The sequence below is a fragment of the Melanerpes formicivorus genome, unplaced genomic scaffold (genome assembly GCF_026170545.1).
Source record: "Melanerpes formicivorus ecotype bairdi unplaced genomic scaffold, bMelFor1.0.p_v2 SCAF_2, whole genome shotgun sequence".
NCBI classification, from domain to species: domain Eukaryota; kingdom Metazoa; phylum Chordata; class Aves; order Piciformes; family Picidae; genus Melanerpes; species Melanerpes formicivorus.
In genome coordinates this window covers 15,003,038-15,018,600 of record NW_027142354.1, presented here as the reverse complement: position 1 = coordinate 15,018,600, position 15,563 = coordinate 15,003,038, and the positions used below count along the sequence as shown (strand labels likewise).

Genomic DNA, 15,563 nt, shown 5'->3' with positions numbered 1-15,563 from the left:
AGAGTCCCCTAGTAATTTCATATCTGAATGATAGGTTATCATTTTTCTTCAGAACCTTTTCATTAACTTCTTTTGTAGTACAGAGCAATATTTTCTCAGTTCCTCCCTTCCTATGATCTTCTAATTTTCCCCCATGACAAAAATGTTACCCTATCATGTCACTGGAATACCAAAACAGACATCACTGCTGAAAGTTTAAAACTTTGTCCTTGCACTGTGGCACGTTACATTAGAATAGAATAGAATAGAATAGAATAGAATAGAATAGAATAGAATAGAATAGAATAGACCTCAGAGATCATTGAGTCCAACCTATCACCCAACACTATCTAATCAACTAAACCATGGCACCAAGTGCCCCATCCAGTCTCTTCTTAAACACTTCCAGTGATGGTGACTCCATCACCTCCCTGGGCAGCACATTACAATGGCAAATCACTCTTTCTGGGAAGAATTTCTTCCTAACATCCAGCCCAAACCTCCCCTGGTGCAGCTTGAGACTGTGTCCTCTTGTTCTGGTGCTGGTTGCCTGGGAGAAGAGACCAACCCCCACCTGGCTTCAACCTCCCTTCAGGTAGCTGTAGAGAGCAAGAAGGTCTCCCCTGAGCCTCCTCTTCTCCAGGCTAAGCAACCGCAGTTCCCTCAGCCTCTCCTCAGAGGGCTTGTGCTCGAAGCCCTTCCCCAACTTTGTTCCTCTTCTCTGGACACATTCCAGCAAATACCAAAATGCATCTATTAAGAGTCTATTATGTTTCCATAGCATTTCTTTCAATCACCCAGTGAAAGTCTTAGCTTAAGTCTTGTAAGACAGTCAGCTGTATACAATACTAGTAAAAAGAAGGTGAAGTTTTCCTTACATTGAGGTGAACCGAAAAAGTTCTCATGTGATGCCTCAACTCAAATAACTGTCAGTATTTTGCTGTTATGACAGTGATATATGAAGGTCTGTCTCTGTGTTTAAACAGATCTGCTCCAGGGATGAAGCTGCTCTCAGGAAACGTACCCTGTCTCTGTCACAAAGGGTCCGAAACAAGAAGGGTTTGTTTTCTTCACTAAAAGGACTGGACACGTTGGCGAGAAAAGGAAAAGAAAAGCGACCTTCCATAACTCAGGTAGGTATTATTTGCTGGGGATACCATAGAATAGCTTGTTTCTGATGGGTTTATCCTGTGAGATGCTGTTGGTGCACAAGGTGGGAGACATCTGTCTATCAAACTTGTCTCCTAGCATATTGCACGCTGTTTGTAAGCAGAGTTTCTTTGGAGATAGCCTGCATGCACAGTCCTTAACACAATGTGTGCTGGCTTATGACTGGGACTCTGAAGTACTACTGCAATTGAATATAGAGTAACATAGATGAGTCTTGAAGGGTGAAAGGGGAGAGACTGCAGCAGAGACAGCCATCTTTGTCGTGGCCTCTCAGAGCAACGTGCTGCTCAAAAGTACATTTTAGCCTGGAGGAGAATACTGCTGTCATGCAGTGGGCCAGCTGCAGGTGTAGAAAGCTGTGCCAGTTTACACCAGTTGAAGGCTTGGTGCAGGTTTGATGTGGTGGGGCAGGCTGGCCCCAGGGAGACAGGCTGTGTTGCCACGTGCCCTTGCTGAAAGGCTGCATTGCTAATGGAGCTATAACTTCTCACAGGGTCTTTCTGTCTTTGTGAAACTAATGACCGGAGTGCACATTTAGTGTAAACCCCACTCATGCTAGGACCATTACTATTTTCACTAGCCTTTGCCATGTCTGCTTTCTCCTGCAAAGCACTATTTTGTGCTTTGTTCATTAGGTGACTTGGTTCCTATTGTTCCCTGTCTCTCCGAGTTCATTAGTCAAAAATCTATGATCAGCACTTGAAAATAGGCTGTCCTTGCATGTCTGGTAATGTGTTTGTGGAATATTTAAGCAAGCCTATCTGTACACATACTGCAATAGTCCTAGAGCTGATGCAATAGATTTAATGTGGCAAAATAACACATCAGGATTTTCTGGTCTAGTGGTTTGTATTTTTAATAGGTAAATATGTATCTGTGTGTTACTCTGGGATGAAGCTTCTTGGGATGATTTATGAATTTTAGCATATTGATCAAGTGTGACTACGTGGTAAAATTGAATAAGGCTAAAACTCAAGTCTGTCTTACAAAACAGGGAACTGAAGGAGAAATTTTCTCTGGATCATCCTTTTCACATAATTTCCTCTGTGTTCCGCAGCAGGTGAGGCTGGTCTGTGAGTCCTGAACCTCTATTTCTCTATTAGTAAAAGGCCTGAGGGAAGGGATTTTAGGCCCCTTAGCTCTGTTCCCAGCAGAGCTAATACCTCACACTGTCTTAACTGGGTAATACATACTCTTGTGTGCTTTATAGCCCATGAAGGGAATTCTGTGAGGCTAAGGGACAGGGAACCTTTTTTTTTCCATGGCAAGGAGAGGAGGCTACTGCTACCCTCCCAGTGCTTTTTTGAGTGCAGAGGAAGGAGTCCTGATGCATGTGGAGGTGCCCCCAGCATGTCCTCATGCTCCTTATTCCCAACCTTTCAAGCAGCTGGCCCCAAAATGTGTTAATTTTCATCCACCACCTGATGTTCTTGATTTTTATTTTAAAAATGTTATTAAATATCCTACAGTAAAATTAAGGAAATGTAAGTGCTGAGTGTTGAATATGAATAACAGTAGGCTATGACTCATACCCATAAAGTGGTACTAGCCTTAGAAATGACCCATTTTTATGAGCATGACTTGAAAACTGACCCTTGAGCTAGAAGGTGGCTGAAAAGAGAGCCACACCCATGCTCAAACTTGTGTATGTGCCCATAATTGTCTATCAAAATCAGAACAGGCCTGAGGCTGCATTTTATGTCATCTTTTCCACCCCACTGGGAAACTGGGTTAAACTGAGAAGTGAAGCCCTCTTTTCTGCTCGTTGTGGTTGTCTTTGTTGGAACAATAGGTTAAAAACATTTTGCTTTCTTGCATTTAATTAAAGTTCATTTGGCTGGAGCTGGTATATTTAATCTGCTCTACCCTAGTTTCAAAATTGGATGGTATGTTCTTGAATGACATTGTGTCAGAGGCATTTTTAACGTTTCAGAGTTTCAGTGTTGGGGGGCTGTCACAAACATCAATGAAACAGCTCAGTCTTTTACAGATCGGTTAGTGTAACTGCACACTGTAGTAGATGGGGGATGTCTAGGCTCACATCATCCTGTTTCTTAAATGCTTAGCTGCTTTCTTGTGTCTAAATGATAAACTGTTATGAGACATCATAATAAAATACTGTGATTGCATCTGTGAGCAAGACAAAGGAGAGGAAGTTCAGAAGTGGTGCCCTTTGTTTGCATTGACAGAAACTGGATTTCATGTGAAATTTTAAGGGAGAGTTTGTTATTGTCTTGGACTACTCAAAAAGCTTTTACAGTAAAAGAATCCACCAAACTCCAAAACACTTTACCCCACAACAAACACAAAACCAACCAAGCAAGCAAAAATCCACCCCCCCAAACAAACAGAAAATCCCACAACAAACAAAACCCAAGCTCCCAAAATCCTAAACAAAAAGAACTTGTGTTTAAGTTTGATATTGTCCTGATTTGTGGACTGCAAGAGTTGTAAAAAAATGCTATTTATATTTGCATTTCAGGAGGGTAATGTTATTACCTGCAAATTTCAACATCATGTATCAATGTTATGGATCTATCCATTAATTTATACCATGCTTATCACCAATATTTCAGATTTTATCCATAGAAATGTATTAGATTAAAAAAAAATCATTAAAAGGCCTAACACCATGTAAGGTACTCTTAGTTAAAGTTTCAAAACAGGTGAACAGATGGGGAATGTAAGTCTCAGTTTCTGATTTCATCACTTTCAAAACAGACACAAGTAATCAGCTGTTTTCATTACTTAATAGTGAGGGTTTGAGTAAAGCATGCCTTTAAAGCTGTGCTAGAAGTTTCCACCAGTAGTGTCAGGCTAACTGCTTGGGTAGAAGAGACAAAAATCTGTAGGCTAAGAAGCTTTTAAAAACCAGTAATGGTCTGAAGGAGTTCCTTTAAATCATGAGATTTTCAGCTGTACCTAACAGTATCCAGAAGGGTAAAACTGTAACTTCCTGCTTAGTACTTAATTTGAAGGTAAATTAATTTAATCTTACAGCTAAACAGTAGACAGTATAAAATAAGGACGTGAATGCTTCTATACATATTTGAATGAGAGGATGCATGTAGCGTGAAAGAAAACTTGCTTGAGTTTTCTTTATGGAGGGAGTTTTGTATTTGTTTTAATGCTGCTTCTAGTCATAATAAAGCAATTACAAAGTACAAAAAGATTCCTGAGGTTTAGTAGGTTGATATACATTTATTAATTTAGTTTTTGTTGTTTATTTCCTGAAGAATTTACTAATAAATAAGGGGTAATAAATAAGGGATTTATTTAACTAATTTATTTATCTGTAACATTTTTAATAGATTTTTGATTCATCTGGAGGACATGGATTTGCTGCTGTTCAGAATTCAGCCAACTCTACTGAGGTAAGATATGCCTGTTCCCATTCTGGACCACTTTGTTTTTAAATTCTCAAATGTATGTCATTAAGTGTAAGATGAGGCTGGTTCAGAAACTCACAGAGGTTCATAAAATGCAGTTAGTGCTAGATCACAGAATCACCAAGGTTGGAAGAGACCTCAAAGATCATCAAGTCCAACCTGTCACCACAGACCCCATGACTAAACCATGGCACCAAGTGTCACATCCAGTCCCCTCTTGAACACCTCCAGGGATGGTGACTCCACCACCTCCCCGGGCAGCACATTCCAATGGTGAATGACTCTCTCAGTGAAGAACTTTGTCCTCACCTCGAGCCTAAACTTTCCCTGTTGCAGCTTGAGACTGTGTCCTCTTGTTCTGGTGCTGGTTGCTTGAGAGAAGAGACCAACTCCCTCCTGGCTACAACCACCCTTCAGGTAGTTGTAGAGGGCAATGACGTCTCCTCTGAGCCTCCTCTTCTCCAGGCTAAACAATCCCAGCTCCCTCAGCCTCTCCTCATAGGGCTTATGCTCAAGGCCTCTCACCAGCCTTGTTGCCCTTCTCTGTACATGTTCAAATGTCTCAATGTCCTTCTTAAACTGAGGGGCAGGATTATAATTTCACTAATGAAACTAATACAAGTTCCTGAACATGTGTGGCATCACTTAATAAATTAAAAAAAAAGACAGTAGTAGCTTCTTCATAGCACAAATCCTTCTAGTGTGTCCACTCTCTTGAGAGAGATTTAGAACCGAGCTTGTTTGAAAGCATCCTTCACAGTATGGGAAAAGCCAAGGTGTGCTTTCCCTCTTTGCCTTCTTCAGCAGAATCTGTGTGAAGGCAAACAAACTCTGCTTAAAGTCTGTGGAGCACACTGTCAGAGAAGTGAGAGTTAATACATAACTGAAGATTGCCCAGTTAATGGAAGAGGAAGCTGCATTCCCTCAATAGATTTACCCAGTCAATAGCTGTGGCTGATTTCTCTGATGCCCAGGAGGAGAAAAGCTGCTGCTTGTCTCTGCCTACTGTGTGAATCACATTCCCTCTCAGCTTCTGCAGCCTCCCTGGGGATAACATTGATGCCTCAGGTCTGGAAGCAAAGCAGTATGCTCCAAAATCCATACCTGCATCCGCATAGGAGCATTGAGTGTTGTCTGTGTACTGTGGAGCTTTCACAGATAGAAACCAGGCACAGGGTTTCTGGACTCAGTTTTCTCTATGGAACCTACTCATATTTCCTGGGGTGAGAAATTATTTAAACCAAGTCACTCTCTTTTCAAAAGAAATTATTATTATGAGGGATTTCTGGGTGAAATGATCTCCTGTAGAGAACACTCTTAAATTCCTCCAGAGTGTACCATTGGATGTGGTGCAAGATGGCATCCATTTCCCACCTCAGAGACAGCAAGAACAATTCATTCCTGTTTGGTTCTGTTAGAACATGAAAAGTTCTGGTTCCTGCAGAATCTTTGGTTTGCACCCCCAAAGGTTTCTCCCAAAGGACTGTGGTACCATGCCCTCAGTTTAGTGCTAACCACCTTGGGTTTGAGAGGTTGACAGGGCAGCCTTGTGCAACAGGGTCTGTTGGGAGTCTCCAGTCCTCTGGTCTAACAAGAAGAGCATTTGCCCTTCTGGAACTCTCCTGAGGAGACAGAGGAAGGTTTTGAAGGTGCCAGGGAGCAGGCAGAATGAAACCCTCTCTCTTTGGTGCAATGTGGGGAAGGGACAAGGTCTGGCTTCTTGACCCAGGTCTGGATAAAAGCAGCCTTAACCAAATTCTGCCAGGGGCTTGCAGCCCCACTGCCCAGGTAGAAGACATCAGTGCAGGGGTTAATATCACTTCAGAGTTTGGACCAGACGTTAAAAAAAATGATCAGGACTGTGTTTCAAGACTGAATAAAACCCCAGCAATTTACGTGATGAAGCTAAACCTTATTTCTAGAAAAAAATAATTGTTGTTATTATTGCTATCTCAAACTTATTTCTAAAACCTTTTTAAAAATGGGAATTAAATGTAGCGTGGGCATTTGTAAGATGCTGACATTTTGATGAATCATGCAACCACTCAGGAATGAGTCACCGTAGCTCTGAAAAACGTTACTTTGCCATCAGCCCCGTTTCATTGGCCGATTCAAATGGAAAACAAAAACAGCACCAAAACTTTCATCAAAAATTCTACCTGAGGAATGCAGCGACTGAAGAATGTGAAATCTGTCAGGGAGGCTATATTTTTCCTGAGAAGGATGATAAAACTGGAGGCAAACAGTGAAATAACCTACGGGTCCAGCAGCGGTCCTGTGGCACAACGTGTGACAGTCTGCAAATCCTGGCACCTATTTCTGGAAAATTGGATGGTTGTTACGATTTTATGTGGCAAAGAATGAATGAGCTATTGTAGAATTAGTCATTGCATGTCAGATTTTTTTCTGAGATGGAAAATGTGCATGAAGCAAACAGTACCTTGACTGCATTTAAGGAACATAGTCATGTTTAATAACAGAGGCAAGTTTATCTGAAGGCATGTGATTGAAGCACCAGTGTACGTGGCAAGGAAAGGGAAGTTGTCTCACACTGGCTGCAGAACTTTATGTCCTGTCTCAGTAGCTTCTGGAAAAATGGTGGCCTTCAACCTATTTGTCATCATTTTAATCCTCTCTGGTTTGGACTTTTTAAAATTTGTTTTATTTTAAATCTCTGGCAATTCAGTTGCACAGATTTGAAACTACTGTTGCAGTGCAGTAAACCATTGCATTAGTCACAAAACTCTTAAGTGGCTGGGAGCGTCTCCCCAGATGAGGAAAAAAGGTTTGGTTTTCTCTGGAGGAAGACACTAGAGAATTCAGTCTCATTTATTCCCACTGAACTCTTGCAGCCTGCCTACATTGCCCCTTCTTATTTCTGTGTTTAACACTGTGGAAAGAGATCAGCATTTATTCCCAGGGACTTCATTTAGATTTTTCAGAGAAGATCACATTTCTACAGGAATTACCTTCTTCAAGAGGATTCATAACTGCTGTTAGAAGCAATCTGGAATCATAGCCACAGAGGTGAAACTTCACCTAGTGTAGATTTCATTGCTCCATTAATTGCAGTCTTAAGCTGCTCCAGGGGAAGTTTAGGCTCGAGGTGAGGAGAAAGTTCTTCACTGAGAGAGTTGTTAGCCATTGGAATATGCTGCCCAGGGAGGTGGTGGAGTTACCGTCACTGGAGGTGTTCAAGAGGGGATTGGACGTGGCACTTGGTGCCATGCTTTAGTAGTCATGAGGTGTGTGGTGACAGGTTGGGCTTGATGATCTTTGAAGTCTTTTCCAACCTTATTGATTCTGTGATTCTATAAGAAGATTCTTGCATGTATAGTAATTGTGGATTTTGATAAGATTTCCATGGATTTGCGTTACCTGAAATTCCGTTTTCAATTAGTTAAGTAAGAGATACAAGATTCATGAATGCCATTAGTTCATTAATATTATTCTGCCAAAAGCAGTGTTACTGTGGCATCATGTTATTACTGTACCATATTCTGGTTCAGGTGCAACCTGACTTTCTGCATTGGTTGGTAATTACCTGGGTAGGATTGCTTACTGCATCATTTTCACAGCCATAGTTGTTATTTGGAAATACAAAATAGTATTGGTCTCTCTGTTGCTACCACTAGATTGTTGTCAATAACCTTGCTGCCTGGAGCAAGTGAAGCTGTCCCTGTGCAGTGATTTTACTGCAGCTTTTTAATTGCAGTGCACCTCTGGGTTTGTGTCCCTGCAGAGCCAGGAGGAAGAATTGCCTCATCAAGGGGCTTTATTTAGGCAACAAAATCCCACAAACCAACCAACCAACCAAAAATGCAAAGTACTATGGAGGTAGGCACTCTTAAGAACAGTTCAGGATATCTTAAGATATATCTTGTGTGGCAGTACCACCACTTTATGAGCTTATCTCCCCTTTCCATTAACTACAAGGGGAATTGAGGGACCTTATCTGCATAAACTTAAATACCTTGATATGGATATCTAAGTGATATGCTGAATAGGCAGACACAGATATGTATGTGAAACTCCAAATTCTGAACAGCTCTCAGTGTTCTCTTCCTTGTGTGGCTTCTTTTGAAAGGTGTAGCCTGAAGTGCAGTACAGGAGAAAGTGTGAAAATGAAGAGAGAAAGCAACAGAAAATTTATTCAGGGTGAATCTTGTCATTCGGTGAAGCAAAGTGACTTTGGAACGAGGGTGAATGTGAAGCAAAATAGTAAACAGGCAAATACCCTGTGCTACCAGTGAAACAGTTATTTTCTTAAACTGTAAATAGAATACAAACACTGTGCTTGCTTTAATCCTTTATTATGTTATGGCAAGCCTTGCTCCACAGTGCTCTCTACTGGAAGTTTATTAAACGTTTTTTGTCAAAATTGCAGTAATTGCCACTTTTTTATTATTTCTTGATTTCTTAATTAGGTTAAATTTTGTTAGCTATTCTTAAGAAGTTACTCCCACTGTAAATCAGATTAAGAATTTACTCCCATACAATTAATATGAGATAAAACCCTAAGAGTCCATAATGGGCATGTAGAAGTACAATCCATTCTCAAGAAAACCAGGACTTTGATATGAATGAGAGCAGAAATTTATTCTTGTTTTGCCATAGGGAAATGCACAGCATCATGTCTAAATACATATTCACTGCAAACTGCTAATATAATTGTACTTTTGGGGGTTTTTTTGTGATATTTACATATTTGTTCCTTTCTTTCTTATTTCCAGCAGCAAGTTGATGACTTTTTAAATGTCTACTGCTCAGTGCCAGAGAGCATCCAGAAGGAGAGTGCTTGGGAAACACAGACCTATGTTCACTTCTGTGATGGCCAAGGAGTGGCACTGACCCTGAAGCCTGAGCACAGGGTGGAAGATGTTTTGTCTTTGGCATGCAAGGTACTAATTTCTTGTGGATGATTGCATCTTGTTAGTACCTATGGATTTGGAAAAGGACCATAGTATATCAGAGAATGCCTAAGTAGTGAAAACAACGTACCAGCATCTCTCTGTTTCCTGTAGTTGTATTTATGTATTGTTGCCAAGGTTGTGGAACTGTGGAAAGGTTTTCAAGAAGTGTTGCTTGAGACTACCCACTGTGGATACTGGAAGAGCAGTGATAGTTTTCCAGGGAGTCAGCCCTGAGAAATGTCAGCACGTGTCCACTCCATGTTGTCATTGCAACAAACCCAGTTCAGTGCAAGTGAATCACAGAGGAGCAATAAGGACTGTTGAGTGAATACCAGGAGATTAAGACATTTAAGACCACTGTGACAAAGGCTATCATATATGTTGCTTCTTAAAGGGCCCTTTTATACTTTTGATTAAATGTGATCTCTACTTCTGAATTTCAAAGAATATATTCCCTTCTGAAAGTCAGTGCCAGCAATTTGAGAGGAGTTGCTATAAATCATGGGACAGAAAACTGAGTCACAGGTTGAATGTAAAGTAAAAATACCAGTTTTAACTACAGCCAGAAGATCAGTGCTGTTAGAATGTCACAACATACCTTTATCTCCACACGTGCCAGTGATTGAATTTATCTCTTAACTTCATGATTCAAGGAATTTAAATTACCCAAACAAGCTTTTTGGAAGAACTAACTTTTTACTCCCAAGTTCTGTTTACTCATGATTTGTAACTGCAGTTTATTTACTTTACAAACAATGGGAAAAAACAGGGGAAAAAGGGAGTCCGGCTCTGTACAAAATCCAGTTGTAGCTTTTGGCATATGTTAGTATGAACTTTCAGGTAGGCTTATTGAACTCACGAGAAGCTGATGATTTTTGAGACTAACAGTGGAGGAAAGGACCCAGTTTTATGGCTCTTTGTATCTGGTAATGTTGTAAGCAAAGAAACAAATTATTAATCTACAGAATGCTTAAAAAAATCCAAGGTGAACTGTAGTTTTTAAATCAAAGTAAGAACACTGATTTAGCCAAGTCACAACTTGGCTTCATGATGTTGCTGAGAAGAAATTATCTTCTCGTTGTTTTTGCTGGTGGAGACTGAATCTTGGAGAAAGTTTCATGCCTGACTTAAAAAATTCACTGTACCTGGGTAGATTAAAGGGATTGTTCAATACATTATTTGACCACCAGATGTCAGGGTAGAGCTGAAACATTTGAAAGTGGCGACATGCAAGAAATAAAACTTATCAACATAAAATGAAGTTGAAAAGGAAGGTCCCTACCTCTTACACTTCCACCATTCCAAAATATTTGTAACTGTAAAACTGGCTTTTAATTGTCATTGTCTGTATTGCATGAAAATTTAGTTTTAAATTATTTTAATTTTTTTCTTAAACACTTCTGGTTTATGTTTCTTTCTTTCTATTCTGTGTGTAAAGCTTTTCATAAGCATTCTCTAATGCTGAATACTTTCTGCTCATCTATCCTGGTCCTTTTCCTACTTACATTTTCATTCTGCTCTGGTGAGTGTAAGGAATCTTTCTTCTTAACAGAGCGTGTTTGAATGTTATGTGTATAAGGATAAAGTTCAAAGGGATTTTTTCTTTGTTTGTTTTCTTTAATCATGGTTTATGGGATTTATATTTCTCTCATTTCTGTTTTCCATCTGAGGCTTTTGGATGGCACATACAGAAAAAGAGTACATTTGAATATAATTGTTCAGCATACAGAACACATGCAACACATGCAATAAAATGTTAAGATAATTGCTAGTTGCACAGTAGATTTCGATTTTGTAAGCTGCAGAGATGGCTGAAGAGGTTAAATAACCCTCAGGGATGCAGTCATTCCTCCTCTTTTAGTAATGTTGCTTCCCCCTGTTTTAGAAATGTTGCTCTATTAATATGCTAAAGTGAAATGTTTTTCACAGTGGTCTCACCAGCATCCTCATTTTCAGAGAGGTTCCCATCAGGGGCTTGACATTTTCAGGCTAATATCCTTTGGGAATATTCCTATTTTGCTTTGACTTCCTGTTGAGAAAGGATTTTTAGTTTCACCTCATGTGGTGAAATAAAAACACAGGTGAAACTTCATGATTGTGAATGAAACCCAGCAATAAAATTAAAATCCAATAAAGGCAAAACCTTTGGGAATCTGCTTTCCATCCCCTCCCCTTGTAGCCCATACATGCATGTGTATTTTCTACATCAGAAAGGGTTGCTGTGCAGAAGTGAGTCATTAAAAGTAACCACAGAAAAAGACAGTTGTGAGTATAAGTTCAAAAGGACAAAAACCAGTTATGATATCTTCAGAAACATACAGCAGTGCTCATTTAATCTAATAGTCAAGACACAGTGTTTATGAAAGGATTTGGGACGATCATAAGGGAAAATGGGAGAATTTGAACCTTATCTTCTAAACAATGCAGCTAGTTTTGTTTATACCACAAAAGTAGTTAGAAAATTACTTGTGGAGAAAATGACTTTTGCATGGTTTCTGACAGAGCTTTTGGTGTGTGCGTGTGTCACTTTTCCTTCTGGGATTCTGGGAAGAAATAACAGATTCCAAACTCCATTCTCTTTATTTCTTAGATGAAACAGCTGGAGCCAAGACACTATGGCCTACAACTCCGAAGACTGGTTGATGAAAATACTGAGTATTGTGCTCCTGAACCATATGAATACATAGTAGACCAGGAAAGTGTGACTCCTTTTAGTTAAACCTCTGTGATGTCTATTGCTACAGTTGAATTATCACCTATGAATATGTGTGATTTGGATCTGAAGTAAGATTTTAAAGCTGTCCCTGGATTGCATTCTGCCATCCTCATTCACACAGTTGGTGTCTATGCAGACGTGGCTGACTAAGTATTTCAAACACTCTCTTGAGGAACCATTTGAAGATTTAAATGGGGCCTCTGGTACTAAAGTAGTGTCAGTCTGTACTCCAGGGGGGGTTTTCTCTCTTTAGCTTATTCTGCATTTAGTCCCACTGATACCAGAGACACTTGCAAAATAGCATTGTTCTGTTGGTAAAGACAGCAGATTTTGGCTCTTTATGGATGCAAATGATATTGTGCTTGTTTCTCATGCTGTACCTTTGGTTTTGATGCTTGCAATTTCACAATTTGATGACTTCTGTTACTGTCTTTTTCCAACAGGTGTATGATGAAATAGAAATATGTCCATTAAATGTTTATCACATTCACCTTGCAAAGACTGAAAACGTAAATGATTTTGGTAAGCTCACGTGATTTTTTTGTTTTATTCTTTTCATTGCTTGCTTTATTTTTTTCAGGATTTTTCTGTCTCTGAAAGCTGGTAGAGCCATCCTGGGTAGCTGAAAGTCTGAGTCTGCAAAGGGCTCAGGCCATTATAACAAAGATCTAAGCTGGTTGTTTTACACTGACAAATACATTTTGTTGTTTGAGAAGGGTCCACTTTCTAATTCTTCTGTGCTGGCCACATAATTCAAGCATGAAATTGTCAGAAGACAAATGTCCTTTGCCAGAATTGATGCAATTGGTCTTAGGCCACCCCTGGTTTTGATAGTGGGACCCTCTGTTGGCACATTGTCAGCAGAGTGTGCTTTGGTACAAATTCTGACAGGTTTTTTATCTGTGGGATGTGGTTATGCCTAGGGACAATTATACACCTTGCAAAGATACCTTTGTAAAGCAGGTCTGTGCTGTTTTGGTACATGTTCTGTAGCTGCAAGTCTGTTGGTATCAAGTATTCCTTTCTAGACTGTCTCATTCACTGGTCTATGTGGATTTGCTACTTTGTAGTTCAAGTTTCCAGTTTTTGGATCTGTTTAAGACTTCTCTGTATCTGATGGACACACTACAATGTTTTTACCATAATGATGAGCTACATTATTGAAATGTCATGTGGGGCTGAGGTAGAAATTATTTTTTTCTTTTAATGTAATTTGCTTTTTCTACAGCACAGCCAAGTTGAAAAGTTCTCTTATCTTTAACAGGCCTTACGATGACTGAGAAACAATGTGATAATTTCTCTGTGATATGGATGTGTTTCTCTATGGATGTGTTTTCAGAAGTATCCTCCTTCTGATTGTGTAGAGTCTACTAAATACACAAATAAAAGGGAAGTGTTTCAGAGAAAGTTTATTTGATTTAAATCTCTTTTACTTCAGGCTTTGCTGTCACAGCACAAGTTGATGAAAATCAGCACCTCACCCGTATATTTGTAAGTGATGTTCTCCCTGATGGACTGGCATACAAGGAAGGTATTGTATCATGTTTAATACTCTATTTCATTACCTTCTTAAAATTCCCAAACATGAAGGAGCTTTAGTGCTTCTGTTCAGTTCTTGGCTTTTACTATTCATAGTTTTCTTTCCAGAAGACTGTGGAAAGTATGTGATAATAGGAACTACAATGTACACAGAATAGCTGAATTGCCCTTTCAAAATTGCACGGAGGATTCTTGTTCATCTTTGGAGGCAAAGCCTGTATTCAGCCTTCCAGCAAAGTGCTTTTTCACAGAGGGAGAGGCTGGAGAAAGAGTTCATGTCACACTGGGGAACATCATGGTCTTAGTCTCCAAGATGACCCATCAGTTCCAGTTTTGCTGACAATGAAAAGTAGTCTCCCTCCCTAAAATAGTTTTCTGCATACATTTTTGTAAGCACCTTCTCTATTGCACTGCTCACAAACTGTGCTTCTCTTTGTCAGCACAGAAAATTTACATGAGTTCTGCTCTCTGGAAAACAGAGAGACAATCCCAGAAAAATGGAGGCAGACTTTTATTTGCAATTTGAGGGTGATGACCACTTTATTGTTGCTGACCTTGAAAGGCAGCAGTTACCACTGTTTAGTTGATAAAAACTCCATCTGCTGTTATTCCAGTTTTGTGTGAATTATTTGACCTGTATGACTAGTGTTCTTCCCAGGGAATGAAATATGTTGGATAACACACTCATGGTAGCCAAGTCATGAGAGGTGCCTTTATTCTAATCTTGAAAGTTGTGCTGCCCTCCCACCCACCAACTTCTTTGTCACCTTTGGAAAGTAACCACTCAGTTGCTGTGCGATATGCATAACCTATCCAAGTAAGCAGGAAATCAGTCTGTAAAATTGTAGCATAAGTAATGTTCCCATTGATTGTAATGAACATGTGTTAAGATCAGACTACTTGAATCCACTAAACAAAAAGGTGAATCAACATTAGGTTTTATTTGTGATCCTTTATGTTTTACATTCTGTCTTTTTTATGTGTGTTGTTTGTTTCTTCTTCTTTTCCTTTCACATGCTTCCAGGGCTCCGACTAGGCAATGAAATCCTGAGCATAAATGGAGAGTCTGTGTCTGATCTTGACCTCAGGCAGATGGAGTTACTGTTTTCAGAGAGAAGTGTAATCCTCACTCTGAGAATGAACCATTGTGGGACCCAGCAACCCTTATGTGGGTCCTGGTCAGATGGAGACGTTTCCAGGGACCCAAAGAGTTTGTTACCCCCTCCAAACCAGTCACAGCTCCTGGAAGAGTTTCTAGATAACTTCAAAAAGAATACAGCAAATGGTAAGAGGCAGACATAAATTCCAGTGCTTCCACTTCACTTCCAATAACACTATTTAAAAAAAAACTCAATTGTGTTTATAATTCTATGCTTGCCTTAGTGAGAAACCCAAGTACAAATTGTTTTAAGTTCTTTTTGTGCTCCAAGTCTGTCTGTTACTTTATTATTCTCTAGAAAGTTAGCAGAACGTGATTTCTGCAGGGAAATTACATTCTTTAGTCTGTTTGGTTGCACCATCCAATACTAAGCATTCTATTAACTGTTCTGTGGCATCTGGAGTACCTTCAGTATATCCATTTCACAGGCAATGGTGGTTGATGACTTTCAGAAGCAGAGGTATTGTTCTGTGTTTTCCATGCTTTGCTTATGGTTAAGTACCCCATACATTAAGGATACATTGAATTCAATAATCATCACCTCAGAAAGGAGTAATTCACCACTACTCCTACGCAATGATGTTATCATGTTCCCTTTGGATACAGCTGCTCACTGTGTAGAGGAAAGCATATGAAAATGGCTACCTGCTCATACTTCTTACTCAGTGTAATACTACCGTATTAAGCTTCAGATGGAG

The 15,563-nt window shown here is 39.7% G+C and overlaps 1 protein-coding gene across 3 annotated transcripts in view; it reads left to right on the top strand.

Annotated features, from left to right (window-relative positions):
* The window catches only part of TIAM2 (TIAM Rac1 associated GEF 2), a 98,479-nt gene that overhangs the window by 28,288 nt on the left and 54,628 nt on the right, over nucleotides 1–15,563 (top strand). Inside the window, exons 7-14 of one of the 3 annotated variants that reach the window (XM_068151443.1) lie at nucleotides 966–1,112; nucleotides 2,144–2,209; nucleotides 4,461–4,523; nucleotides 9,275–9,439; nucleotides 12,042–12,147; nucleotides 12,612–12,689; nucleotides 13,606–13,698; nucleotides 14,731–14,991. In XM_068151443.1, the coding sequence (XP_068007544.1) occupies nucleotides 966–1,112; nucleotides 2,144–2,209; nucleotides 4,461–4,523; nucleotides 9,275–9,439; nucleotides 12,042–12,147; nucleotides 12,612–12,689; nucleotides 13,606–13,698; nucleotides 14,731–14,991 (979 nt within the window). Of the gene's footprint in view, nucleotides 1–965; nucleotides 1,113–2,143; nucleotides 2,210–4,460; nucleotides 4,524–9,271; nucleotides 9,440–12,041; nucleotides 12,148–12,611; nucleotides 12,690–13,605; nucleotides 13,699–14,730; nucleotides 14,992–15,563 lie in introns of all 3 variants that reach the window. The other 2 variants (XM_068151436.1, XM_068151450.1) reach the window with 2 other exon arrangements.